Here is a 27,818-nt window from a genome sequence, read left to right as displayed (position 1 = left end):
AAATGTACTTTGCTATATTTCTGAATATCACCTTACATTTCCTGCAGGGATCCAGGAGCTGCTGCCTTGCGCAAAGGTGAGACACTTAATCAGGACACTTTTAATTGCGGTAATGCGCCCCTTACAGGCAGGAGCTCTGACAGTGGCTGTAGGTATCAGTCAGCACCAGGGTTTTACAGCCGAGAACGTGGGAAGTGTCCGAGTGGGCTTTGGAGGTGCAGCAGAAGGCAGGGAGCAGGGCGCTGGGACACTAGAAATGGCAGGGGACAGGAGTCCTGTTTTGGAGTGTGGAGATACTAAAACAGGGAGATTGGAGCCACCAGGCAGGCAGATTCAAGGCCAAGTTATGCCACCCTTTCCAAAACGAAATAAAATGTGTAGGCCATTTTGCATCCCAGGTCACTCTGTACCCAGGTAAATCCTCTATGCTTATTCAGGCTTTTCTGTGTAATATTCTTTTCCTCTCCTCTTTGTTATCTCTCAGCATCTTTGGTTTAAACTGAGCTCTTAAACAATTTTACTCTTAAGCCCACTGTTCTGCATGGTGCTATAAAAGAAAATGATGTCTGCAGTGACTGAGGAAAGCCTAAATGTTCTCTTACAGCACCCAAACTGTTCACCATACTCTATTTTTGGTAAACTGAGGCTTCTGCAGAACATGAGAAGCACTGACACACAAGTTGTGTAAAGCCGCTTAATGAATTTTTAGGGTGGCGTTGCTTACCGTGTTGTGGCTGCCACCAGCGGAAAGCAGTGGCCGGGGTTTTGGCCTCCCGAGGTAAGTCTATGGAAACAACCTGGGGTTCCAGGTACGACATGAAGTCCAGCTCCCGCAGCAAATGCCAGGTGATCCCGTTATCATTTGTGTATTGAACGACAAGCCCTGTATTTAAAATTAAGAAAGGCAGTTAGTCTGACTGTACCAAGCAAAAGGGGGCAACTCTTCAGCCTGTACTGGGGAGCTGCCGACCCCCGTCCAGTGCATGCCGCTTCTGGCATCTCCCATACCTTTTTGGCATCTCCTGGTCCAGGAGCGTTTTCTGGACAAAGTCCTACTGCAAAGGTGATATGTGTTCACCAGCTGCCACCCGCTATCTTGCTTATGTTCACCAAGCTCAAAGGATCAAATCTTTTGCAACCTCAGTGAAAGTCATGATTGTACCACAGAAACCAGAGGAATAATGTGACTTTCTTAGTATGGTCAGCATCTATTTCATGTCGGGTCTCCTTGCAGTTTGTGTGGGACACTGAGTTGGAATTCTGATAGCTGGGCTCCCAATATCGGTAGTTCACAACGCTCACGCTACCTGTGCAAGCTCACAGCATCCTTAAAAGTTAATTATTGTAATATTTAGATAATTTAAAATAGTCTTCATATCTTATACAGAGTACAACAAATACTAGGACATAGCAGAATTGTGAAGTCACTTATGAGCTTATCACAGGGGATAATACAAGAAAGAAGCACTTCTTATGTGTATTTATTCTCTTAAAACTCTTATACTGCAGTATGTTCCAAGGTAATGAATTTTCTTGTGTCTTATACTGGTGCAAATGAGAGGAAAATCAAACCCTCAGTGTAATCTGTGCTGAAAGATGGCAGTTCTGAGTATGTAAATGGAAACACCATACGGCAGGAAACAGTCCACTGATGTTAAATGATTTATACTGAAAGGAAAATGAAGTTTTTCATCTGCTAGATGGCAGTGATCTGTCTTCATGCAACTAGACCACTTTACGTGGGGAATCTGTTCCCAAACCTCTGCTGATCCTTCCCAAACACAAATATCATCCCAGTAACTCCTAAGCATGTGGGGAAAATAAGAGAAGAGACAGCTGGGAGAGATTAATTTCTTTAGACTGAATATATTTTCAGCTGCAGCTTTATGATTTTGCATTTCAGGTAAATCATGCATGAGCTTGGGTTGGAAGGCAATCTTTTGTTAGATCCACTGGCGCAGTTGAGAAGCTGAAAACGTTTTCAGGCACACAACTCTACCTTACGTCAGAAATGGAGGGTGCATGCTTTATACTGAACTCGAATTTTATTCCTTTTATTTCAGACCTGAAGAAAGTCCTCTGTACTTGTAAATTTACTGTTTTCTGATACTATCAAGTACTCTAATAAAAGCTTTTACACCTCTTCTTGTAAATGTCTTAAACTGTCACAGCATCAACAAATTTACTCCTATTGATAGATCACCATTAAGTTTGGTGGAAGCAAGTACAAATACAAACGTGGAACAAAAGTAAATGATTTTCTTCACCATTTATGAAAATTGAAGAGGTAATGGATTTATGTTAAAAATAAAACAATCTTTTTGATTCTGTAAGGACAGTAAGAGGCAAAAACACTTTAGAAGACCCAAAATACAAAAAGCTTATTATAAGGAAAAGAGACTTTACCTTCATTCCTGGCTCTTGGTCTGTTGCAGGAGTTACCAGTAGCCTTGCTTCCAATTTGTACATAAAATTGAACTAGCCTGTTAAAAAAATCAGGGTAGAAGAAAAGTGTAATTATCTTCTGATAGCACAAGATCAGCCAGGATAACTCTCCTCTCTTAACTAATGTGGCGTTTTCAGTTAGGTCATTATTCCAAGCTTATTGATCGGGTGATGGCCCCAGTGAAACCAAGCATTGCCATAGTAAACAGTGGAGGACCCAAGACAGAAGAAGGTGATGCGATTTATTGATCCTGTGCATAGTAAATGTATTGCTGAACTAAGTAGCAGATTTTAGCAGTTCCTTCTTTCACACAAAGATGCAAAAACTCCAAAGCAGGCAAATGTGCTCCTTACGTCAGATCTTACCTTCACCTCTTGTACCTGCAAAATGGTTTAAGCTTTAAAATACAATATTAGAGTTTTAATAAAATTATCCTCACTATACCACCAATCCCTTTTTGGTCCTTAAATTCTTGATGTAAACAATTTTCAGTGAAAAGACTTCACGGGACATCTTGTGAAGCAGACCCTTTGATTTTAAACCTATACATTTTGATTTCATTGAACATCCTCTTGTTCTCACATCATGAGATGGGGAAAAAAAAATATTCCTGATCTGCCTTTCTTGCAGCTTTCCCTGTAGTCGGTGCTTTTATCACTTCCCTACCTTCTCCTCCTCCTTTCCACAGTAAACCATGGCAACCTTTTCATCTGTCTCTCTGCGTGAAAGTTTTTCATGTCCTTGATTTTTCCTATGACCATTTTCTGCAACCCTCCTGTCCCTTTGAGACAGTGTCGCTGATTTTATTGACAGAACTTTCGCTAAGCCTTGAACATCCCTATCTCGCTGCATTTGAATTAGTAACTATCCCATCCTTGTGCTCCAAAATATTGTCAATTTTTTGTCCAATCAACAGTGATGCCCTGGTGCCCTTGCTGAACTGGTATTTTTAATTGTGACTTTGTGGTATCAGAGTAGTTTAAATTTCCTCTTAGATATGTACGACTGTGCTATAGAACAGCAATTTGTTTTAATTAATGTCCTGCTGCTCACTCGCCAAATTTTGTTGCCTGTCTCCAACATTTGTCTCAGTCTTATCTGGTCATAATTAATGAATGTAAAGAGCATGGAGATGACTGAGAATGCCATCGCCCCCATCGCCTTCTTCACAGGCTGTCTGCATTGCGCACCCGAAACAGCTCCTGACTTGTCCCCACACTGAGCTTTTGCGTGTCGAAAGTTGGCGATGCCATTCGCCTTGTTTCCTGGCCAGTTTTTGACTTAGGATGACACCTGCCTGTTGTGTTATGACTATTGGAGTACTCGCTGATGTGATGGTTTTGGGAAGCAACTGCTTGTGCTTTGTGCTGGGTGTATCTTCATGGAGAGATGGAGTCCTTGCCAAGCAGACATTTTGGAGGAAAAAAGAATTTATTAATTCTACTGCTTGTGGATAATGTCTTTATTTCAAATACTAATTTTTCAAGGTGAATTTGTGTCTCTATAGTGAGGAAAAAAGGCTTGATTTGTCACTGAAATAACTCCCCACAAGGATAACTCTTTTCACTTCAGGGGATTTGGTCATAATTTGCAGACATCAGTAAAATCACAGACAAGCCACAGGACTACAGCCAGAGCCAGACCAACACAGCTACGTCTCCAATTTCCCTCACCCTCTGCTACATATACATTGTCACGATCCTCTTCTGATTCTAAAACCAACCGCACTCCAGTTCTGTTACTGCAATCAGTATCTCCTATGTGAGATATTTTGTATACCCATAGGGACTAGGACAAGCCAGAATATACTCATCCGTCTCATTCATAATATAACCCCATAGACAGCTCAAGAAGAGACAGGCTGACAGTATTACAGCCAGGCAGGTCCTATTGTTTGCTGCAGCTCTGTTGTCTGAGACCATGTTCAGGCAATAAAACACTAGGCAGCAGTCTCAGAGGTGAAAAGATTTACAGTTCTATGATGAAATTCTCTTTTATGTTTGCCCAATGTAAAGATCGGCAAAAAGCAGAAACAAAAGACAAAAAAAAACACCTTTCTGCAGAAGGGTGAACCAGCCCATCTGATCTGTAGCCGTTTGACCCAAAACAGCTCTCTGGGATGGTTGCACAGTCATTAGCAACAGAGTCTGGAACGCAGATGGGAGCCAAGTCAGCTAACAAGCCAGATGTCACTGCTTGGAAAAAAAAAAATATATATTCCGTGGTTTTTATCTAGCTGCCAGGTAGGCACTGTGTGTAAATGCTCTCACTGAACGGATAGTGAAGTGTGTCATAAGGGACAGGCCATCAAAGTGGGAGGCAGCAGCTCATCAGTAACCAAAATGCATCCAGGTATTGGATTGTCAGTCAGGGGGATGGAAATATTGCTGGTGAAACTGTGCCCTTGGCACACTGGGCCATGCAAAAGGGAAGGGATGGAGATGCTCCAGGGGGCTTCTGAAGTGTAGGGCAAAAAAATGGTCTGGGTGAAATGAATTTTGACACCTGCAGCTCTCTTAGTGCTATGGGACATTCTCCTAATGTCTGCGAAAAATTGTAGTCAATCACGTAAAGGACACAATAGGAAAAACGAAGCTAAGATTATGACAGCACTTAATGTACATGCTAAACATTGAGTGCTTGTTTGTGGTCACTGGCTTCAGGGAGCAAGCTTTATAGTTTAAAAGGATTTTAGCATGACTCCTGAGCTTGGAGGTGCCCTGCTGGGCTGCGTCCCTGAGCAGCACCACGCACCTCAGGCTGGAAAATCTCAACCCCTTTGGAGCAGACTGAACCAGGAGCCCCCCCGCCCCAAGCCCCGCTCCTCTGGGAAGAGAAGGGTGAGGGTGAAAAGGGACTTCGTACTTCTTACAGAAAAGAACACAAAAATATTTACATTCCTTACATAAGATTTACGCTTTACGTTCAAAAAAGCGGTAACTGAAGCAAGATGACAGAATATGCACAGGTAGATCTGCAGGAATTCAGAATGAAAATAAAACTTTAATGTCTTGCAATATTTTTCAATTTTTTGCTCTTCCATGCCTGATTTAATGAAACAAGATCTTAAAAGGTCTGGGAAAACACTATTAACCTGAAAAATAAGAAGCTTAAAAAACTACTGCAGGAGTTTCAGCCTTCCTATTCACAACCCTCAATCCACATATCTAACGGAATGTCTTTCAAGATATATTTTCCTGCTGTTTACTCAGTCACCAAAACCCCCCAACCAAAAAACCCACGCACAAATAAAAGATAACGGTGTAGGGGCTAAGATGACCTCTAATAAGATAACTGAATTCTATGCAAAGCATTACTGAATGCAAAAAGTAATACCAAAATGGGAAAAAGTGCTTCCCTCTAATCTCCTCTTTCAAGTGACATTAATTTTAGCTTCAATAACGGGAAAAAATTCTAGGCTGAGGAATTATTTTCTTTTTAGGGTATGGGTCTTTCAGTTAACCCTTCACACTCTCACAAACTTCGTCTGCTTTCACTTCTAGGAAAAAGACCCTGTTAATGTTACAGATGGTCTCAAACTTTAAAGCGGGATGACCCCATTCTAAGCAAGGTGTCTGAAGGCTAGATGCCTACGTCTTACATGATCAACCCAGATTCCCTTATAATTAATGACAAAAATACATGCTTCCAGAAGACAAAGCATTGGCCGTAGCTAACCCTATTTTAGGATGAGTTGCATTGCCCTTTCAAAGTAGCTGTTTCTTTCCTTTGAGCATAAAAGTAGCCTGGGGTAATTGCTGTAGTCTAAGGAGTCCGTGTTCTGGTCAAGCTGCATGAGATGGATCCCACCCTTGAGCACACGCATGGCTGAAGAAACCGGAAAATCGATGTTAGTCCCATCTGTGTTTGAGATGACCGGTGCTTCTGTTCCGTCTAGCAAACAGCCAGGGATGTGGCACCAAACTTGACTTGTTCAAGGAAGTTAAGCTGCTCACTGTGATGCTTATAAAAAAAATCAGTGCTGGTTTATTTTGACAAAATGATCAGTTGCAGCAGGAGAGCCGTTCACTACAGTGAGCACGTGCTCAGAGGAGGGATCTTAAATGCTTTTATCATGTGTCCCTCTGGCCATTTACATTCTTGTGGCAGTTTTGAGACATCAGATGAGCCATGTTCTCATGCAAAATGGAAATAGCGATAGATTAAATAAGTCAAGAAAGAGCATTGCTCAGTATTTAAAACTTCTTTTGGCTTTTTAAATGGTTCAAACTCTATAAAAAAGGAAAGCTATAAATATGAATATCTGGCATTAAAGGTGGTTTCAAAGTAATCTTAAAGCTAAAGAAAATCCTTTTCTTTTATAAAAAGATTTCTCCAGGAAAGAAGGAATAACTCAAAAATACCATTTGAACATAGACTTCTTGATGACATGGTTACTTCCAATACTATGCTTCACAGGATTAATAACTTGAGATTTAAAAAGATGTTGGAACAGAAAAGAGGTGCTCAGATCTTCCCAGCATTCTACTGCAAACATGCACTTGTCCAAAGCGTATTTGTCAAGCAATTAATTAATTTAATTATTAAGTAATTTACATAGTTATATAAATAATGCACATCTTTGTCAGAGGAGGATCTGTCAGACAGGCAGGGGACAGAGGGAAGGCAGGTGGTGCTGTGCTGCTCGATGCTGGGGAGCAGCTAAGGATGTCCCCAAAGCCGCAGCACCCGTACCCTAAGGTAGCATCTCTCATCTGAGCTGGAGAGCGGGAGCAGTAACTTGTGGCCAATCTTTGCTGAATGATCCCACAAATTAAATAATGCAGCAAATCACGGCGTTACTTACTCTTGAAACAGTGTCTGTCAGGAGAAATATCTTTTATTAAGTTAACCGGTATAATGGTAGGGTGGGCAAGGTTTCAGGTGCGTGATCCCTCATGGGACTGGACTCCCATGCAGCAAACTCCAGGCTAAATAATGGTTCGAATTAACTGCCCTTTGTTTATCCTAATTACATTAACCAGTTAGACAATTTGAGAGAAAAAGGATAATTACTACCAGCAGAGCAGGATTCAGTGGTAGCAGGGAGAGAGGTGAAAGCTTGTTAGCCTCCTGGCTACACAGAAACAATTCACATTCCATTTTTTTACACTTCTGACAAGTGGACTAATTCTCAACATCTGGCAAGTAAACAACAGCTCGTTGCCACGCCATCAGCGTGCCTGCAATCCAACCAGTCTGGGGACAGGGAGTTTTTCTGTCCAGCTACGGGCAGAGTCTTAGGTTTTGTGCACTCTCAAGACCACGTCTTCTGCCTGTCCGTCTAGAATACAGTGCAAGCCATCTTCTCAGAAGGATAGAGTTCCTATTTTTTTTTATGCTGCTATTCCACTGTTTCTAACCTAAATATTCTCTCTCGAGAAAAGGAAATAGTACACCAGAATGAACAAAAAAGTAATTTCTCTGCCTTTAAGGTTTTCAGAATGACCAGATTACCAGAAAAACATTTCTCGCCTTCTCACATCTACACTTGTAATAGCTGAGAGGAGACAACATGAACACACAGACAATTGTGAGAAGCAGCACTGAGGATTGACCTGATATTTGTGGTGTCCAGGGGAACAGTCCTCGCCTCCCTTTTCCCAGGTCCGTTGAAGTACAGAGATCTGCCATCGCTGAGCACGCCACAGCCTGTCCCAACCTGACCTCCCGTTATCTTGTACCAGAGAGGGCTTAGCTTCCTCTCAAACCTGTCGAACATCTCACTGTGATTAGGCACATTAGACACACAGGTTCCATGCGATGCTTCAAGACAAAAAACAAAAAAAATATATGGGAGATGCTTTGGTGAAACTGTGCTGAACAGAGTAAAGGTCAGATACAGTGCATTGGCAGACGGTTCTGTTGCACCCACATATGAGAAAGTATGGGGCTTTTCTAAGAAAATGCCCTGATGACAGGATTGTACCTTTTTAAACCCGCTTTACAAATTTTCGTAGGCAGAATAAGCCCTCTTCTTCTAAACTCTAAGATGGCTTATTTCACGAGACGAAAAACAGCCATGCTTTATGTTGATAAGGCATTTTATGTAAACAGAAAAATATTACCCTTTTATTTCATTTTAAACAAATTGAACAAAAGATGTTAGCTTATTGCTTTGATGGTATAGAGGGTTGAAAAGAGTGCAGTGTGCAACTGGTTGTGCCAATCGCTATTTTTTTTCATTGGGTTTGGAGTTGGTTTTTTTTGTATTTCAGCATAAAAGCCCCTGAAACCACAAGCGAGCAGAATTTTCCACAGAAGGGCCCATCAGAACATATGTTCCCTCCTGGTCCCATGCCATCTGATGGCCAGGGGACTCAAAAACAGCAGCAATTCTTTTGAAGATGATCCAAAGGCTTTTAAGCAGACTTTTTAGTTTGTAATATTTTATTTTGTTTTCTCTTTTATCGCTAGTCCCTTCCCATCCGTACAGATGGTGATGTTCAAAAGACTGTAGTTGCTAGAAACATCACCGGTGTCCACTGCCTTCACCTGCTCTGTTTTGCCTGTGCTCAATTTTATTTAACAAAACGAGAAGATTCTTGCTGTCAGCCCATGAAATTTATGTCATCGTATATTTTTCTGGCATATCGGAGAGGAAAAACTAGATGCTAGATTTACAGCTTTAACTCAGCCAATGCTTACTGTAATCCCACCGAAGAAGGGTTGTCTTACCTGTGTAGCCCAGGTCACAGAAGCAGACCCCCGAGACACAGTCCCCGTGACCGTTGCAGTAGTTGGGACAAGGCTCGGAAATGTAAACGCCGTCTAAGCCGAAAGGAGGCACACTCTTGTGGGAGCTGCTCTCCTGGATCCAGCGGAACCGAGTCTTACTGTGGAGAAACAACGATGAAGGGCACAGTATCGCTATTCCCAGCTTCAGTAACTACCGCTCCTTGTTTAAGATTAAAAGGAGCTTTTCCTAAATGAGCCATTTGCAAATAAGATGCAAGTGGACACCTGGAAAATATTTCTGACATCCTACTTTTTGTGCCACTTCACTTAAGGATATTTTTTCCCGATTTTTGGGATGTATTTTGACTACTTCTATTTCTCTGGCCTGTATCCACCAGTGTGATGCAAAGAACAGAAACACGGTTTTATCAACAAGAGTGAATGATTAGATGTGACTCTGAAGATGCCTTTCACTACTCAGGTCAACCTGAATGGCTAATTACATATTAAAATCCCAGAACGTAATTTCTTATATTACTTATGAAAGTAACTCAGTAATGGCAGTGATGAAGACTTCATTACGGCATTGTATAATTTTGAGTAAAAAAACTTCAAGTAATTTGGATACAAGAAAAATCATCCACTTTCTAAAAATAATGGCAAGTAACGTGTCCTACAGGACATGTGGACAGAAATATAAGTTTTTATTCTTGGATGACAACATGAAATTCCTGGAAAACAGTCATCTAATCCTTGTATAACCGAAACTGCTCCAGGGACTTCTGTGACCCTACACTAAGTTACTCCAGCTGATCCACTGCATAGGGAATTAACTGAAGAAAAAATATTTTGGTTATTCATTTTCAGTCTTTAACTTTCAGCTGAATGGTTTTATAGGAGCTCCAGAGAGCGGAACAGATTTAAAATCTCATTGCCAATCCAACGGATTAACTAAGATCCTGCTTTGCTACTTTGCCTAAAATATAATAAATGTATTGCTTTTTTTCTGCTCTGCACTGGGATTTGGTAAGCAGGTGATCATCGTGCTACCGCTCTGTACCAACTGCTGAAAAGCGATGCTCCCCAGATAACCCATGAACCATGATTTCCAAAGCGACCCACAACCAATTCAGTTTTCAACATGCCGAGACCCTCATCGTACTCACAATACTTACATTTCTAATGTATTAGCATGAGCTTCTTATTCCTGATCACATTACTGAACATAATGCCAAACAGATTGCTGCTATTGATTCTGCGCTGCTTGTTTTGGGTAAATCAAATCAGCTGGTGTCAGATCTGTGCAATTTGGCACCTGCTTTTATTGGCTAATTACTGAAGAAAAGACAAACTTGTTACGGTACACACTGCTAGTTTAACTCCTTGTGGCAAAGGCACCGGCTCGCCTGCTAAACAATATGCCACGTACTCAAATCCTGTGCCGGGGCTTGAGGATGAGGATCCGGGGGCAGGAGGATGGGGCTGAAGCCCGGGGGCAGCCCGAGAGTGGCAGGAGGCAGGGGGGCACGGCCAGGGGCTCCCGTGAGACAGCGAGCGAAGGCAGCGAGAAACTTCAGCCAAATCCCAGTAAGACTGAGAAAAGCCTCCTGATTGCAAGGCTTATTTGTGTCTTCCATCGTCTGATGTTTTCTCACCAGTATTAACCCGATGCTGAGGTCGTGCTTGCAGATGAGCACACCTGCCATTCCTCCCTCCTTTGACTTCACCTGTCCCAGCCACCTCCAATGGCACAAGACATTACGCAGCAGCTCAAATACCCTTCTACGGTTTCTTTGCCCAGTGCTAACTGTAAAATTAATCCTGTTCAAACAGCTTATTTGATTCAAGTGACTTATTGTTCTCTTGCTGGTGCCTCTGACCTACGTGTGTAAAGACAGACAGCACCACAATGAAGAGACTGATGTCAAATTAACAAGTTCTGGATTCCTTGTTGATTTGTAATTTAATTTTATAGACCATTCTGACACCTCTAAAATGGAAATCTTCTCCCGTTTTGGAGACCACATTATATTTTTCCCAGATCTGCCGATCTTTAACCCTGCTTTTATTCACAGCTTGTAACTTTTTCCTAATGTAGCATCAAAGAAGAGGCAGCTAATTCACGGGTACCACTGGCATCACTGGTTTACAATGCACAGTACCTGGCTGCAAGCGACCTGGGGATAACAATAGTAATTCTTGTCCAGTCCTCAAAGTCTCCCGTGTGGTACACGGTCGGCTCGCTCAGCTCCCGGGAGCTTCCCTCGCATCCTTTGGTGCCCGGAGATGCCGGGTAGCAGCCCTCCTTCACGAGCGACCAGAAGAGCCCAGCGTCGTGCGAGTACTGGAGCAGGACGGGAGCAGAGCTGCTGTACTGGTTGGTGCAACCGATGTTCAGCTGCAAAAAAGCAAAGCATCAGACACGAGCTGAAAAAAACCGTGCTGTTACTGTTATTTATTGTCTGCAAACCACCTTTGCCTTTTTGGTTTGTGAAGCGCAGCGCTTTGAACGTTTGCTTTGAACCCTGCTGGCAAACAGTGACTGATGCTTGGAGTCTGCTTCCTACACATATATGACATTTCTCAGTAAAATTTCCCTGTATTTCTTCATGAAGGTTGCTGGGTTCAGCACACCAAAATGTGCAAAGAACTTTTCAAAGGTCCTGGTGCACAGCAGGCCGCAAAGAGCAAACTCTGTGTAGGCACCTTCATGCCCGGGAAGGGTAGGAAGAGCTGTGTCCTCTGAGACCCATCTCATCTGCAGTCCCACCCAATGTGCCCAGAGGGTCAGCCTGAATCCCAGGTCCCCCCCTGCCCTGGGCTGCGAGCCCTGACCACAGCCTTTTCATTGCCCTGGCAGGAATCATGTCTGCGAGCTGGCACTGCAGTTTGGACCCCCACAATAGAACAAAATGGGATGAAGTAGAAAAATGCATAGTAAAATGCGAAACGAGAACGTAACCAAGACAAAAATCAACTGCTGATTTGAAGTTTCCAGTTTCATTTTTCAAGCAACCAGAAAAATATTAGTTTTCATTATTCTATGGCAGAAATTCTACTTGAGCTGTAGAATGTAAAACGTAAACCAAAATCATTCATGTAAAATTAAATAATTTTGACAAATTACTGTCTTTGAGTTTATCAATGCAAAATTATTTGAGGCAGCTATTTAAAATGGAAATTTCTCAAACTCAGGAAAGCATTTAACCATATGTTTAAAATTAAAGCATGCAAATAGGACTAACACATTTATGTGCAGGCCAGTTTAAAAGCTTTCCAAAATAGAGAGGAGTATAAATTCAGGCCTTAAATAATAGACTTTATAAAAAAGAACTTGCTGTTCTCTGATACATGTTGTTTCTGTTTTGTACGTTTATGTTACATTGCCAAGTGCTCTAGCGACGGAAGGTGTGTGAAATATTTTTAAGTATCGCTTTTTTAGACTAAACAATTTTTGAAATGCTGTTGATGATCAAACTTACACAATGGAGGCTTCATCACTGAAGTAGAGGAAAGTGGTGAAGAGGCAAATAGGATCTTTTCCAGGCTAAATGGCATTTATATATTGAAATATTTTGGGGGTTTAGACAGTTTAAAGTATAAAACTACAAGCAATACTCATTGAGAAACTGTACTGCAATCCCTCGGTTTGTATAGCGTTTCATTAGCATAACTTTTAGATGAAATGAGATTATTTTACAAATCCCATTATTTCTAACCAACTTTCCTATTTATAGAACTGTGGGAATTATATTTGAAAAGCTGCCTGTAAACATCTGATCTCTTTAATAATTCCACTTGTAAATTATTCAGTGTCTGTATCCACCAATTATGTAAGGACCATGTATTTGTGGTGAGCTCATTAAAATTGCATTGCAACCAACCTCCAGAATTCACCAATGGGATTTCATTATAAACTCAATAAAATTTTGATTAGGGTTCAGAAACAAGAGCTTGTCAAAGCAAATACACTTTGTTTGGAGCCCATATTCTGATGTGTTGTCAGACCACTGAAATTTTTGTAAGCCCTTTAAAGAAGAGAATGCTAATTGGAGCCTATATTCATTGACACAATAAAAGTAAATTATACAAAACCCCCGCACTGGAGCACAGAGCAGCTTGTAAGTCCTTAAATAGTTGGAAATACAAAAAATGTACACAAACCACATTGGAGCTTCTGTAGTCACAGAGCCCCAGATGGGAATAATCCGTTTTTCCCTTGACAGTGCAGTAGCATTTCCTAGTACTGACTTGAGTATAATGACAGTCGCTTCAATCCATTTCTGAAACGTGCTGAAGAACAACAAGCTTTAAAACTTCTCCAGAGGGGTAAAAAAGCTCTCCTACACCAAGGTTTTGGCTACCCTTTAAGAAAGCAGCACGATATTTTATGCTGTATGAATTCATACTTGTGCTCGTCACACCTTTTTACGCAGTGCTATAATTTATCACCTTGTTTTGAACCGTGGCCCCAGTGACATCTTGCGAGTATTGACTAAGGGCAGTTTTACTGATACTCTGCAGAGATTTATGTTTAAGGAATACCTTGAACTGCAGGACGTATCCAGGCTTCAGGGATAAATCTCGAGTCACCGCAAACCGGTCTCCATCTGATTTACCAAAGAGCATGGCAGAGGGCGTGGCAGAGCAGAAACTTTCATTTTTGGTCATCCCTTCATTGGCCAACATTAACCATACGCTCAGCTGGTTCATAGGGTAATCAAACGCTGGCTTTTCGTAAAAGTTCTGTTAGAAATGAAAAGGAAAGCAACAACAAGCGCTATCACCTTGCAGTGGGACTTCAGAACAATTTCAACTTTCTAATCAACTTTCTAATGTTGCGATTTCTATTTTCTGTCATTTAAAAAAAACCTTGTAATTTCCAAAATGTCTGCCTTGACTTTTTGAGGAGATACATAACTACATCCTCTGTCACAAAGATCAGGAGCCTGATGGTTTTGCGATAAGACCCAGGTTGTTCCCACACAGAGAGACCCAGCGACAAACACTGCAGCTGTTTCTTTAAATACACCCAATATTTTCAAAGAAAATTAAATTCAAAGAAAAGTCTACTAACAGAGAGGATGGTTCCTCTTTCACGGGGATGCCCACAGCCTGCTCTTGCTTATTACCTGTGGTAAAGTGGGATTAACAACGGGAATGATGTGCTTCTGCTTCTCTGACAAAATGATGATGTCATCGATGGCCCACTGATCATACCCTTCCCCTGAAAACACGGGCTGCCACCAGCGAAACCTGGTGCAAGGCGTCTTGGCTGCAGCTGGCAGCTCCAGATAGACAAACCTGAAGAACAGAAATTCAGCAGAACTTTAGGGAACACAGTTTGTAGAGAAATGGGAGAAATACCACCGAAAAGAGGCAGGAAGGCCAGTATCTATCTTACATGTAGAAGTCTTCTACATAGCTGGATACTTATTTATACACTGCATATCAAGAAGCCCTCTTTGTCCTCCTTGTCTGTGGAGAATGTAAACTCTTTAAGACAGTGACTATTTTTCACTCTCTATGAGTATATTGCCTAGCACAATAAGGAACTGATTTGAACTCTTCAGCTTTGAATTAAACTGTTCATCTGATCCTTGTTCAGCAAGTCTTGGTGTTCTTCTGGTGCCAGCAAGTAACAGTGAAATATGCTGGCAAAATTAATTTCTCATTCTCTTCTGTTGGTTGGTCCTATTTGTAGACAAATGAATCCTTCTACTACAATGCAATAGATTATGTAGCAGAGTTTCATGCTGTGGATAAAAATATTTCAGCCCTCCTATATGGATCTTCATAAAAGACTGTTAGGTCTTCTCAGATAAAGTGCTTTATGTTCAATTTAGGAAACACCTTACAAATATGATGTTAAATAAAAGTTAAAATTTCAAACCTAATCATGCTTATGTTAAAAAGTAAAATAATTAGTTACTTGTTCAATCCTATTTCAGGCACCTTACATGTATACACCGATACATATATTCCTTTTGGTACTCTTTCTTTACACCACATTATTCTGTACCGCAGACCCTCCTTCGCTTGCTGGTTAGGCAGACAGAGGCGAAGGAATTGTTGAGGGCTACAGGGAACCCTCTTTTCCAGAGGATGTGTTGGAAAATAAGGAATTGGAAAATAAGATTTGGACCACATTTGAACCAGCAGAAAAATAAATATGCATAGCTATATTCAGTAAGGACCATCACTCTTGGTTACTTAGAGGGGCAAATGTTTTGTCTAAAAATAATGTATTGGACAGTCGAGTGATGCAGGTTTCAATAGGTAGCTTCTTTGTTGGATGTGTCCTGTACTTTTGACAAAGTAGAGGCTAAACCACCCACAGAGTGGATGAAGGGAAGGCGGTGGATGTATTTTTTCTGGATTTTAGTAAGGCTTTTTATACTGTCCCTCACAGCATCCTTATGGGCAAGCTGTCCAGCTGTGGGATAAGTGGGTTCGTGGTGCACTGGGTGAAGAACTGGCTGAAGGGCAGAGCTCAAAGGGTTGTAGTGAATGGGGCTACATCTGGTTGGTGACTGGTTACCAGTGGTGATCCTCAGGGCTCAATTCTAGGGCCAGTTCTGTTCAATATATTTATCAATGGTCTGGATGCAGCAGTTGAATGCACCATTAGCAAGTTTGCTGATGATACCAAACTGGGAGGTGGTGTTGACTCTCTTGAGGGACAAGATGCCTTGCAGAGGGATCTAGATAGATTGGAGCATTGTGCTGTGATTAATGGGATGAAATTTAACAAGTCCAAATGCTGCATTCTGCACCTAGGATGGAGTAAGGTCAGGCACAAGTATAAATTGGGAGAGGAGTGGCTGGAGAGCAGCCCTGAAGAAAGGGATCTGGGGGTGCTGGTCAACAGCAGGCTCAACAGGAGTCAGCAGTGTGTCCTGGTAGACAAGAGGACAGACTGCATCCTGGGCTGCATCAAACACAGCATAACTAGCTGGTCAAAAGAGGGATTATCCTGCTGTATTCAGGACTTTGGGCTTGGCTAGTTTGGAGAAAAGGAGGCTGGTGGGCGACCTCATTGCTCTCTACAGCTTCCCAAGGAGGGGAAGTGCGGAGGGAGGTGCTGAGCTCTTCTCCCTGGTGTCCAGCGACAGGATGCGTGGAAACGGTTCAAAGCTGCACCAGGGGAGGTTTAGAGTGGACATTAGGCAGCACTTTGTTACTGAGTGTGTGGTCAAACACTGGAACAGGCTTGCTAGAGAGGTGGTCGATGCCCCAAGCCTGTTAAGTGTTTAAGAGGCGTTTGGACAATGCCCTTAATAACGTGCTTTAACTTTTGGTCAGCACTGAATTGGTCAGGCAGTTGGACTAGATGATCATTGTAGGTCCCTTGTTCTGTTCTGTTCTATATATCTATACTTCCCAGTGCGTAGATCACCTTTAGAAAAGGACAGTTTGCTGAGTTACAGAAGTCCTTCTGAAAACATTGTCCATTGCAATTCAAAATGACAAGATGGGAAGATAAAATGATATACATATTGAAAAAAATGAACTACAGGCAATAGAAATCATGTTTGTACCTGTGCAGACAAATGCAATTTAAATTTTCACAGACAAGCTATCCCACAGCACGTTTAAAATGCTGAACATGATTTCTTCTCCTCCTTAAATATTTCTTTAGAGGAGTTGTTGTTGTGTGTGACATTACTATGTGTTCATTAGCTCTGAAACCAGTCAGAGGAAATGGCAGATTTCTACACCTCTTTTGGGCAAGTTCTCTATTTCCTTGCTAACATTTTGCAATTATTAGCATTTTAGTCATGTTTCACGTGGGAGGTGAGTGATTGGAAACTTTATATTTTACTTCAGTTTTTTTAAGGCCCAGTTTCATTAGATTTTTCCTTCCTAGTGACAGGAGTTGACTGTGGCAGCCTGGAAAAGTTTCCATATAATGATGGCTTTTAAGCATTATAACTTGAAACTATTATTTGTGTTTTCATAAATCGAGAAATAGGTTTTTTTAAAAGACCTGACGCAGTATGGATTGAATTTAGACCAAAATTATACCTGGGTTTGCTGAAGTCAGAGAAATACATTTCTGCTAGTAGCTGCCAGTTGATCCCGCCATTATTGCTGTACTGCAGCAGCACACCTTCTTCTCTGCTGTCTGGTTTATTGCACGACGGACTGTCTCCTCCTATCTGGATGTAAAACTGGACAAAATCCACCCAGGTTGTGTCCAAATCCCAGCTTACCAACTGCCTTTTTCCAGCCTACAATAGAAAGAACAGAGAAGGAATAATAATATTAAATATGACATCTTCACTACGAATAGACATGTTTAAAGTCAAACACAGATTAATGTTGTGCAGAAAATTGCACAACCTGGAGGGCACTGAATTTTGTGTTAATATGACATTTTTTTGTCTTTCAGAGAATGACTGTTCTTGGCCATCTTTTATGTCTTAATCACTGCTGTGACCCCACGAGCATTTTTGTTGTTACATTTCAACACACAATGCAACTTCACGACGCAATTTCAAGACAACTATTTCATCTCATTCCTGCAAGGTGCCAAGTACCTTCAAAAGACAAAGAGCAGACCCTGGGAATCCTGAACCAACCGGGGTTAAGCGTTTAAGCATTCAGCTTTTTAATCATAAAACATAAAGTAGTAAAAATTTCTGAAGTCTCATTTTCTCAGTCAAATCTTGCACTGTCTAGGGTTATCTGGTCATCTGAAATTATAGCCTTTATAATACCTGTTGCTTGAAGCCTATCTATCTCCTACACAAGAACAATGGAGGGACATTTTCTCTTCATGCCTCACCTGAGGAGGATTTGTTCCTACACAAAACTGTGCTCTTTTCCTAGTAAGTGTGGTACTTCAGTCTCTCAACTAAAACCTGTGGATTTGGTTTCAGGTTTACCTGAGCACAGGTGAGAGAAAAAAAACAGCCTCATAAAGTTTAGTGAACAGCTTTTCCAAGGATGTTTTTGAGTTCTAGCAGGAAGCAGCTCTTAGACATCGACATGGGGTCAATATGGTCACTCTGTGCACGTTGACAAAGTAAGTCGGAGCATATTCAGCTGAAAAAGAGCTATAAGGTTTAAAAGCCTTTTATTGTAACTGGAATTATCCCGTTTCCTGCTTCCCCTTGTGCCCTGCTGCTTGAGGCTGAGCTTGTGGGCTTGCTCCGCAACGAGCCTCCAAGATGCTGATATGTGATATGAAGCTGCCCGTGGTGAGGCAGGACACAGGGTGAGAGCAGTGTCCCTGCAGAGGTGACCCAGGTGCCCCATACCTGGCACAGCCCTGCCCTGGCACAGCACCGTGCCACCACAAGCTGTTATAGGTAGGGCAAAGCCAAATACGTGCAGCTGGAGAGGGAACGCGGGGATCATATATCTGCATTCATTAAAAGTAGCTGCAACCTGGCACCACCCCCCAGAACGGAGCAGAACTGGCAACATGCCTACCGTTTCTAATTCCCTAAAAAATCATGGGTTTGTGGCCATCTCCAAGCACAAAAAGGTATCAAAAAAGAAAACCTGGGCTAAGTTATAAAATGACGCTTATATTTTAAGTAAAATGTATGGTTTTCCCTGTACATCCCTGTTTTTCTCACTTGTACACCCATCACCCTCATGACAAATTTCCAGACAAATTTGAGATAAGCAAGTGGCATGATCCAGCTGGACATAAGTAACAAGATTTATGAGCTGAGATTTAAAATATCATCTATGTTTTTTTAATAAGATGATAGATGAGTTTAAATCTTGTTCCACTCATCACCTCTTTCCTCTTTCTACCCAGTTCAGAGTAAACTAGCACAGACAAATGTCTGTGGTTTTCTTTCTCAGAAAATTCCCCTTTGCTGGTGTTACAGCCTGGGTCCATAGCTCATTTGTAGAGTCTACCAAACAGGCAACACCACACTGCACGACTTATTTCTGGTGGCTGAACACTTGTGTTTTTGAAACTTGGTTAGCTTGCACCACCGATGACAACTAAAACCTGTGAAGAATCCTTCGATCCTCAAAAAGCTCATTGACGATACCGTCATACTGATGTTGCCTTGAATTATGCCTGCTGTTTTGGTTTATTTGTTGATTTACCCCCAGCTGAGCAAAGCCCTCCTGGATGGTGCCATGAGAGTGAGGTGGGCTCAGTCTTGGGTGCAGCCCCAACCTTCCCAGTGTAGGCCCATGTGGCTAATTACTAGCCAAGGTGGCAGTGATTATCCCTTGGTAGTTTGCTTTCACTGTTTCATTTGGAGACCCACAGGAATTTGAAATTAACATAATCAAATCAAACTAGTAATGGATAATAAAGATGCAAACACCCTTGCTGCCCCATGGGCAGGTGCGTCCCGGCTGGCTGGGGGTAGCCATTGACCCGCCGTGGATTAAGCTCTGGCTTTAAAACTATTCCAGGTGGGTTTTCCATATCTACACCCCACTGCAGCTTTGCCTGCCAAAGGGTTAACCACAGAACCAGGTTAATTGAGAAAGGGCACAAGTGACATAAAACCTCAGAGGAATTGCAGGGGCTAATTGAAAGAGCTCTGTATTGCGAGCACACCTACAGTTGATTAGAATGAGTTGTAAAACAAAGAGAGTCAGCAGGACAAAGCCAACGTTAATTCTGGTAGCAGTAATTGATTATGGCAGTAAACATCAGACATTCAAATAAAGAGTGTCTATTTGAGCAAACGAAAAGAAATGGAGCCCATGAATATGAGCTCCCAAAACAATACAGAACTGTCGGGCAACTATAAAAATAATTTTTTATTATCTACCAGCATGGCCACTAGATGCCTTGAAATAGATCTAAACAGAAATTAAATAAACCACCTTCTGTTGATGGCACAGAGACTGCTACTACTCAAGAAATGAATGATAACCTAACCCTTAGAGATCAATAGAAAGAAGCCAAGAATTTCTAAATGAGTTTTTCACTCCTCCTTAGCAGAAATCAGAAGAAAGATCATAGCAGGTTAATTCTAATTTAGCAAACTACTTTTGAGAAACTTGGCATAAGGAACTGAGCCAGAAGGAAAAACATCTAACAGAGAAGACAATTACATAAAAAAATCCAATTATCACAATTAGCTAGTTATACTGATTGGTCTATTATGAAATTTTCAGCACAGAGCTTCATTTCCAGGGGAGCTGGATGTGAGACTATGTAGGAGTGCTGAAAATTATTTGATGGGTTAGATTTTTGTAATGAGGTAAACAACACACAATTACACAGCGTTGCATATTGGGTTATTCTTCTGGGACTAATCTGGCTCTCATGACAGCAGTGGCAGTTTGATCAAACCTTTAAAAGAGAAGCACATAGCTGCATTTATAGTCTTCCTTTCAATTAAGAACAAAACAAAACCCAGTACTAGACCCGAGGAGCAACAACAAAAAATAAATCTGTGATTACAACCCATAATCTTACATCTGGTCATAAAGATCTCTTTTTATTTTAGTTATAACTGCTATTAATTAGCAGAATTCCCTATATCTCTTTCCTGATCTATTGTTTTTGTCTGCAAAGCATCCAAATTGTACAAAAGAATATCCTCCTACATGCTAACCACTTTCTAAAAGTCTGGAGGGGTTGTTTTTTCACTAGTTTTGGCCCCATGACCTGAAATTAAGCTGCCTGTCCCTTGGAAAGCCAACCATTCTCCGTCCCTCACCTCAGAACAGTACAGAACAAACAAACGGGAGCTGCTGAGCTGCTGGATGCTGAGAAAGGGCTGAGTCTTAAAACAGAAAATGCTCAACTAAGACAGTATGAATGTACACACTTCCCAGCACATTGGCGATCTACTTCCTTCCATCACAGCTGTTAATTCTTGAATACATAACGCCCGTGTCCCTCCCTATCTCTTTGGATTGCTTTGTTCTTTACCTGCGGAGCACAGCTGCGCTGTTTAATGCACTTCTCACGCGGCGTGCAGCTTTCTGCCACCTTCCTTTTCTTTGCCGCCCAACCACATCACGCTCCATTCAAACCCCCATTACGTGCCCTTCTCAGTCTCCCATCCCTCCTTAGTACCTTGTTGAAGTAGAGCGAGGAGCCAGAGGAGATGACTCCACAGCCTTCTTCAGGCTTGACTATCTCTCCCCCGATAATTTCGTGCCACTCTGTCTTCAGGCTGTCTGGGTTCTCAAAATCAGACATGACAGTGGAAGGAAGGGTATTTTCAGGCTGACATTCAGTACCCCGAAACCCTGAGTCACACCTGGAAGGAAGAATATACGTAACAAGCTTTTAAAAACTTCGTTTGACACTGACAATTACTTAAGGTGGTGCACTTTTAAAATTAGATGTGAAATAACAAATCATTCTGGGATTGGAATTTTGGATTCTGGAAACAAACTAGAATAAGTAGATAATGGAAAAAAACTATATTTTATTTCTAAAAAAACAACCCTGTAGTGTCCAGAAAGGCTGAAGCCAGCAGGCAGTAGTCTGTGCCCTTGGTATTGCACCAGGTTTGACAGCGGCTACCAAGCAGCACTGCGATGGTCCCTGCTATCCTTCTGACCCAACGAAACAGCTCCAGCGCTCAGATGGTCCCTGGGGTCCTTGTGCAAAGGGCTGGAGGGGCCACAAGGACACCTGCGGCAGGGCAGTCCAGCGCCACTGAAAGATCTTCCAGTGCCTGGATCTGCCAAGGGAATGGGTTCTCGGACAGAGAAGGGTGCAGCAACCGGCTGCTAATGTCGCTTGAATGGTCTAACCCTCCTCCCCAGTGCTTTTACTCTTTAACCTTTAATCTAAAATTAAAAACAACAGACAAAAAACCCCATATGCAAAACAGCAGGATACCTGAAGTGTCAGGAGACCATTGTTAAGAGGAACTGGCAAATGCTTTATACCTGCAAACACCGTGGTCGCACCAGCCGTGCCCGCTGCACATGTTGGGACACTGCTGGCCGATGTAGATGTTGTCTAAGGCCCACTCGTCTTGGGCTGTGTAGTAGCACTGACTCCAGCGGAAACGTGTGGCGCTGGACCTTAAAACCAATAACAATACTTTAATTTGTGATTCTTTACAGAACTGTAGGAAAAAAGATAAAATGCGACTAAAAAAATAAAGTAAGTTGACATCACAATCACAGCCCAGCCCGGAAAGACTGGCAGAACTAAAGACAGATTTTTGTAAATTAACTTTCTAGATGATGCCGCTTGCTGCACAGGGCTATATAATGGACTTTCTGGTCATTAATGACATCTCTGAGGAAAGCTGCAGAGGTGTTACAGGGACTTTGTGCATTATTTTAAGATAAACCTATCAATGAATGTTATTGGATTTTTATTGAGTGCCATTCTGCGAGGGTCACAGGTTGCCAAACTAGAAAGGTGGATCTAGGGCATGACTTTGATTTTTATATTTTTGGTCACAGTTAAAAGGCTGTAAGTTGTGTAAAAAGGTTTATTCTGATATTCATTATAAAAAAATATCTATTAAATTAAAGTTCTTGAGTGTAAACGTTTCCCCCCTTTGAATACCACCTATTTCCATTCAACAATAGTTCACTGGTTTTTATTTGATATAGCAATTTCTTTTTGTCAGGATGAATCGAAACTAGATTTTGCTCACATATCACTGGTGACATCGTGATCACAAGTTTTTGACAAAGATCCTGTTTTATAGCACCTATTTTTTTCCACATTGCAAATAGCTTGCTCTTGGCCAACTACTCAAACAAAATGTGCAACAGCCAAGGTTTGTGGTGGGGAATCATTGGATTAGACTACTTGACTACATGTAACTAAGCTCCGGATATTTGTAATATTCTTCAAGCAGAAAACCTTGCTTTAATTTCTCCATGCTAGTTAAATAGATTCTGTACAACAGCTTTATTTTTCTTTGTTATAGTGGAATCAGTTAACATTATCTATTAGAAAGTGCTTGATGTTGGCCCTCTAGGAGATTGTCCAATGCAACATTGACATTTTCCATGTTGGGTGACTCCTGCTAGCCAAGCCCAGCCTGACATCCACCACCCTCAAAAACCAAGGCTGGAGAAGAAACTGAATGATGAGAAGAGTAATTTTTGTCACCATCGAACCTTTCCAAGCTGCCCTGCCAACCTGTGCACATCCAACAGGCTACAGGTGTTGGCTAGTGACGGCTCCCAGCTGGTGGGCAGGGACCCTCCATGCCATGCTTGCGCCAGAATAAGATTAAGAAAAATATATTGCATATGAAATGAAACAAAGATGGGAAACTGTTCATCGTGATGGAGCAAAAGAGGCTGTGCCGGCTACGTGATGAGTCTGAGGAAAAAAGGGGTGGTGAGGGCAACGCAGGTGCTGAGGCTGGGATGCATATCTGTGGAGGGGACGGACAGGGAAAGCGAGGCTGACTGCACAGAATTAAAAATTAGACTTTAAATTGGGACAGGCATTTGCCTGGCCAAGGGCTGACTGGGCGGGTTGAGGATGAGACGCAGGAGGTTCCTACGAGTAGGAGTTTCTCTCCTAGCTTGTTTCTGAGCCACATAACTACGTTATGTTGGCACGGGACATAATGCTGTTATTCTAATTTAAGATAAAAAGCCCTTAACCCCCCCCCCCCCCAAATTTATGTTGAATAAGACCTATTAAAATGAATAATGTAAGGTGGCTGAGCCACCTGCTTGCACATATGGAAGTGAAAAAAATGGATAGAGGAGGCCCGTGCAGCTAAAATGCATAGTAGAGCAGAGCAGTCAGCCATCCAGTCCCATACTGGAAGCAATAAAAAGATTAGCTTAGCACATGCTTGAAGAAATTTTTAAAATACCAATTTTGAATTTCTTTAAAAGACAAGTGAAGCTGCCCGAGGGCTTGATTTTTAATTGAAATGACCCTTGTTGTCTGTTTTAAGTATCTGTTTGATATTGCAAATACTGTAAGCATTTTTACAGCATGCAGAGCTGATCTGCAGGGGCAGATCTGCCGATTAAATACTCCCTCAGGATATAATGTATTGATGGGTTACATTACAAGAGCTATGAATTATCCATTAAAAGTGCACAATGCCAGTAATCTGGCACACGAAAGACTTCCTAAGCTTGCATAGGCACAATGGACAGTCAATATTCACCACAATTATTTACTGTTTATTTTTGGAGTGCTCTGAAGCCAGCACATCACCTTGGTGCTGTTGCTCACGTTCACTACAGAGCATAAATGGCACCACAGAGAGCCCTGAAAGGCTGCATGCTTCGGGAAGAGCCTTAATGACTGGTGTTAACTCTCACGTGCGCTGAGGAAAATAACAATACTGAAACCAAACAAGGGTTTTATAGCAGGCAAAAAACTCCTCCATGACCTCCCAGCACAATAAAATTGTGACAGGTTGTTTGTCCAGGTGACAGGAGGGACAGCATCACGACCGAGCTCCTCCGGTGTTCGTTAGTGGAGGTGTGTGGGTAGAGGTGGGGTGTGCGACTCTGCAGCCCGGGGGTATTTACAGAAAACTGGGGGGGGTGGGGGGGATTTACAGTGATATGGGGGCATCCCGTGGAAGTCTTGTGGTGCCCGTCAAGGGTGAGTGACTCCTGAGCACAGTTCCCAGTGCTGCGCTGCTTGGTGTGGTGTCGATGACATTTCCTCAGTCGCTCGCCGGCCGCTGCTGGGTGCCAACGTCCCTGCAGGGTGGCTGTGTGGGTACATCACAGCTGGTTTTGGGGCACCAGGTGCACACCCGCCCTACACAGACTGTGGGGAGAGCCCACCCATAGAATCACAGAATTGTCTAGGTTGGAAGGGACCTTTCAGATCATCCATTTCAACCACCAACCTAACACTGCCGAAACCACCACTAAACCATGTTGTTAAGCACCACGTCTACCTGTCTTTTAGATATATCCAGGGATGGTGACTCCACCACTTCCCTGGGCAGCGTGTTCTAGTGTTTGATAACCCTTTCAGTGTAGAAATTTTTCCTAATATCCATCCTAAACCTCCCCTGGTGCAACTTGAGGCCGTTTCCTCCAGGTGTACTCCTAACAAAGTACACCTGGACAAGCTCATCATCTCCCTCCTGCTGCAAGGGACTGCCCAGCCGCGGGGGACTGCCACCCTGCAAGGAGCAGAGGACAGAGCCACACACTGCCGGGGCAGCTCCATTGTCCTTCTTCGGTCTCAGATGTTGGCTGCACATCAAGCTAAGAGTGAGCTTGCCACCGATTATTTCTTAGAAGCCCCCGGCAATGGATGCAGCCAGTGGCAGGGGATTTGTTTCCCTCGTTTAAGGGGAGGGGAGGAAGGGAGGAGTCGCGTTGCTGCCTGGAGATGAATGTTTGGCTGAAACGGAGGTGTGTCCATCACCTGGATGGCTGGGGACCATCCCCGGGGAGCCACATCCTAGCAGGCAGGGCTGTTTTTAGCTGCAGACAACAAACGCTCTCCCCCGGGAACAGCTTCCTGGCTGTGGGAATCCCGCGTCCCCCAAGGGGCTGCCCTCGCCTGCCCAGCTGGCAGGGAGGCCATGGGGGACCAGGGGAAAGCAGGGCCACCACCACCATGTGGCTGTGGGTAGCAAAAGCCCGCACGGATTCCGGCTCCTCGCCGGGCGGGGGGAAACGCACGTCAGGCTGAACTCGCAATTGGAAAAGCAGCGCCGCTGGAAAGCTGGCCCCGCTCGCTGTTTCTGAAAGCTTTCCAAGGCTGCTCTGTGCCTCAAGGTAACAACAGCTTAAGAGGATTATGCTGTTAAAAATGGTAATCGACAATTTAAAAAAGCCATGTTAATTAAGAAAAGAGAATAAGAAGCTGAGTGTCAGCTGCATTCTCAGTGATAAAACACTGGCTTTCTGGACAGTCACCATTTGGACACCTATTCAAATGGGAAGTGTCGTACCGAGGAGTTATGAAAGTGTTTCATTATAAGCAAAATAAACTTCCATACTTCCTCATATTTCTTTCAAGTTTTTTGATGCTACTGGAAGACTATCTGGCTTTCTGATGACATTATATCTGAGTCGGGTTGATGTCAAATAAAAGTCACTGTTGTTGCACGACATTTTACATATGCACAAAGAAACCATGGTGAGTCCCGGATGTATTGCCAGTGAAATGATGTTCTTCCTGTCATAAAATTTTTCAGATATGTGATTTAAAATAAAATGTCTTCTCTCCTGATATTAAAAAACCTAGTGATCTAATGCAAATTTATAGCTGATAAAATTATATTTGCTACCTTCTGAGTTACCATAATTACATTTACCCAATTATCCTGAAACTCTCATTCAGTCATTAGGTGTTGATTTGTTTATGAAGTCAGCAACTGACAGCTGCTTGTATCTCATTAAGGCCTGTTCATATGTAAATGCCTCCCATAAAACTGAAATTAATTTTCATCAGCGTTGGAAATGTTCGGTGCAAGTACAATACAATTTCAGCAAGCAGGTGCGTACCTTTCGTTTCTCCAGTACAAGTCTCACCGCTGCAACAGATTTCCTAACACCCCAAATCTCAGACAAACACGGGGACCTTGTGGACTCGTGCTTGCCAGATGCAGAGCGTCTACAGATGTGCAGAAACACCAGCAAGCCCAGAAAGTTTTACAAAAGAAATAGCTGCTCTTAACCAACAATTTTCTGGCTGTACGAGCGCAGAACCGCAGCCTGACGCTGCCCAAGGTGCAGACCCTCAGCAAAGAGCTGTGCGTGCAGGGCTGAAAGCTCCAGCCAGCCACCCCAGCGGGGCTGTGCAGGGGTGTGAGGGCACCTCGAGGCTACCGAGGGTCAGAGCAAGGCTAACGAGACCTTGAGCCCTGGTCCTGAGTCCTCGTTGAGGTGGTTTGTTTCCCTGAGCAGCTGTGGCGCTGTGCTCTCCCCTTTTCCCCCTTCCCCCCTGCCCCCGGCTCCTGCTCAAGCCATAACCATCAGCGGGAATTATGAGTTGCACTTGAACTTCGGGGGATGGCTGGCAACACAGTCAAAACCCTGTCTGGAGTGGGGACCTAGATATTTTGTTCCCATGCGAATATGACTATAGGTCAATTATCTTACTCAGCCCAAGAGCCCTTTGAGCTCTCCTGCACGGTAGCGGGCTGCACGCCAGCATCTCCCCTTGAGTGGGGACGCTCGCTTAAGGTTCTACTCCTCGAGGCTGAGAGATTCCTTGCCGCAACAGATTCTCGGTAAGCGGTTAATAGCATGCTGAACTTTGAAATCTTAGCTAAGTTATATAAGGATTGATTGCACATATATAATCATTTAGACACAAACCGTTGACCAAGTCCGGGACCAGGATTGGATCCAGCCGCACCTAGACTCCTCTCTGAGAAGGAGTTTAGAAAGCAAAGGGGTCCTTTCTGAACCTCGTGACTCAACGGGAGGGTCTCCCTGACAGCTTGTCTGGCCCCGGCCTCTATGCAGTAAGTAATCAAGGGTACCTTTCCATTGAGTCCTGTAAAATACTGTTGCATTCACTATTAACTTTGTTAAATCACTGTTTTATATTAATAAATCACGGAATCACGGAATCTTCAGAGTTGGAAGGGACCTCTAGAGATCATCTAGTCCAACTCCCCTGCTAGAGCAGGATTGCCTAAAGCACATCCCTCAGGGCTGCATCCAGGCGGGTCTTGAAAATCTCCAGAGAAGGGGACTCCACACCCTCCCTGGGCAGCCTGTTCCAGTGCTCTGTCACCCTCACTGTAAAGAAGTTTTTCCGTGTATTTGAACGGAACTTCCTATGTTCCAGCTTGTGCCCATTGCCCCT

At 42.9% G+C, this 27,818-nt stretch overlaps 1 protein-coding gene across 4 annotated transcripts in view; it reads right to left on the bottom strand.

The window, feature by feature from the left end:
• Positions 1-27,818, bottom strand: part of RELN (reelin) — a 294,950-nt gene that overhangs the window by 58,014 nt on the left and 209,118 nt on the right. For all 4 annotated transcript variants that reach the window (XM_063323481.1, XM_063323482.1, XM_063323483.1 and 1 more), the window contains exons 23-32: positions 21,974-22,111; positions 21,147-21,333; positions 17,153-17,358; positions 14,257-14,428; positions 13,670-13,870; positions 11,287-11,522; positions 9,125-9,282; positions 8,005-8,212; positions 2,407-2,483; positions 725-883 (exon numbers count right to left, since the gene is read on the bottom strand). In XM_063323481.1, coding sequence (XP_063179551.1) covers positions 725-883; positions 2,407-2,483; positions 8,005-8,212; positions 9,125-9,282; positions 11,287-11,522; positions 13,670-13,870; positions 14,257-14,428; positions 17,153-17,358; positions 21,147-21,333; positions 21,974-22,111 — 1,742 coding nt within the window. The remainder of the gene's footprint in view (positions 1-724; positions 884-2,406; positions 2,484-8,004; positions 8,213-9,124; positions 9,283-11,286; positions 11,523-13,669; positions 13,871-14,256; positions 14,429-17,152; positions 17,359-21,146; positions 21,334-21,973; positions 22,112-27,818) is intronic.

The sequence above is a fragment of the Chroicocephalus ridibundus genome, chromosome 1 (genome assembly GCF_963924245.1).
Source record: "Chroicocephalus ridibundus chromosome 1, bChrRid1.1, whole genome shotgun sequence".
Lineage (NCBI taxonomy): Eukaryota > Metazoa > Chordata > Aves > Charadriiformes > Laridae > Chroicocephalus > Chroicocephalus ridibundus.
This window is presented reverse-complemented; position numbering and strand designations above follow the sequence as displayed.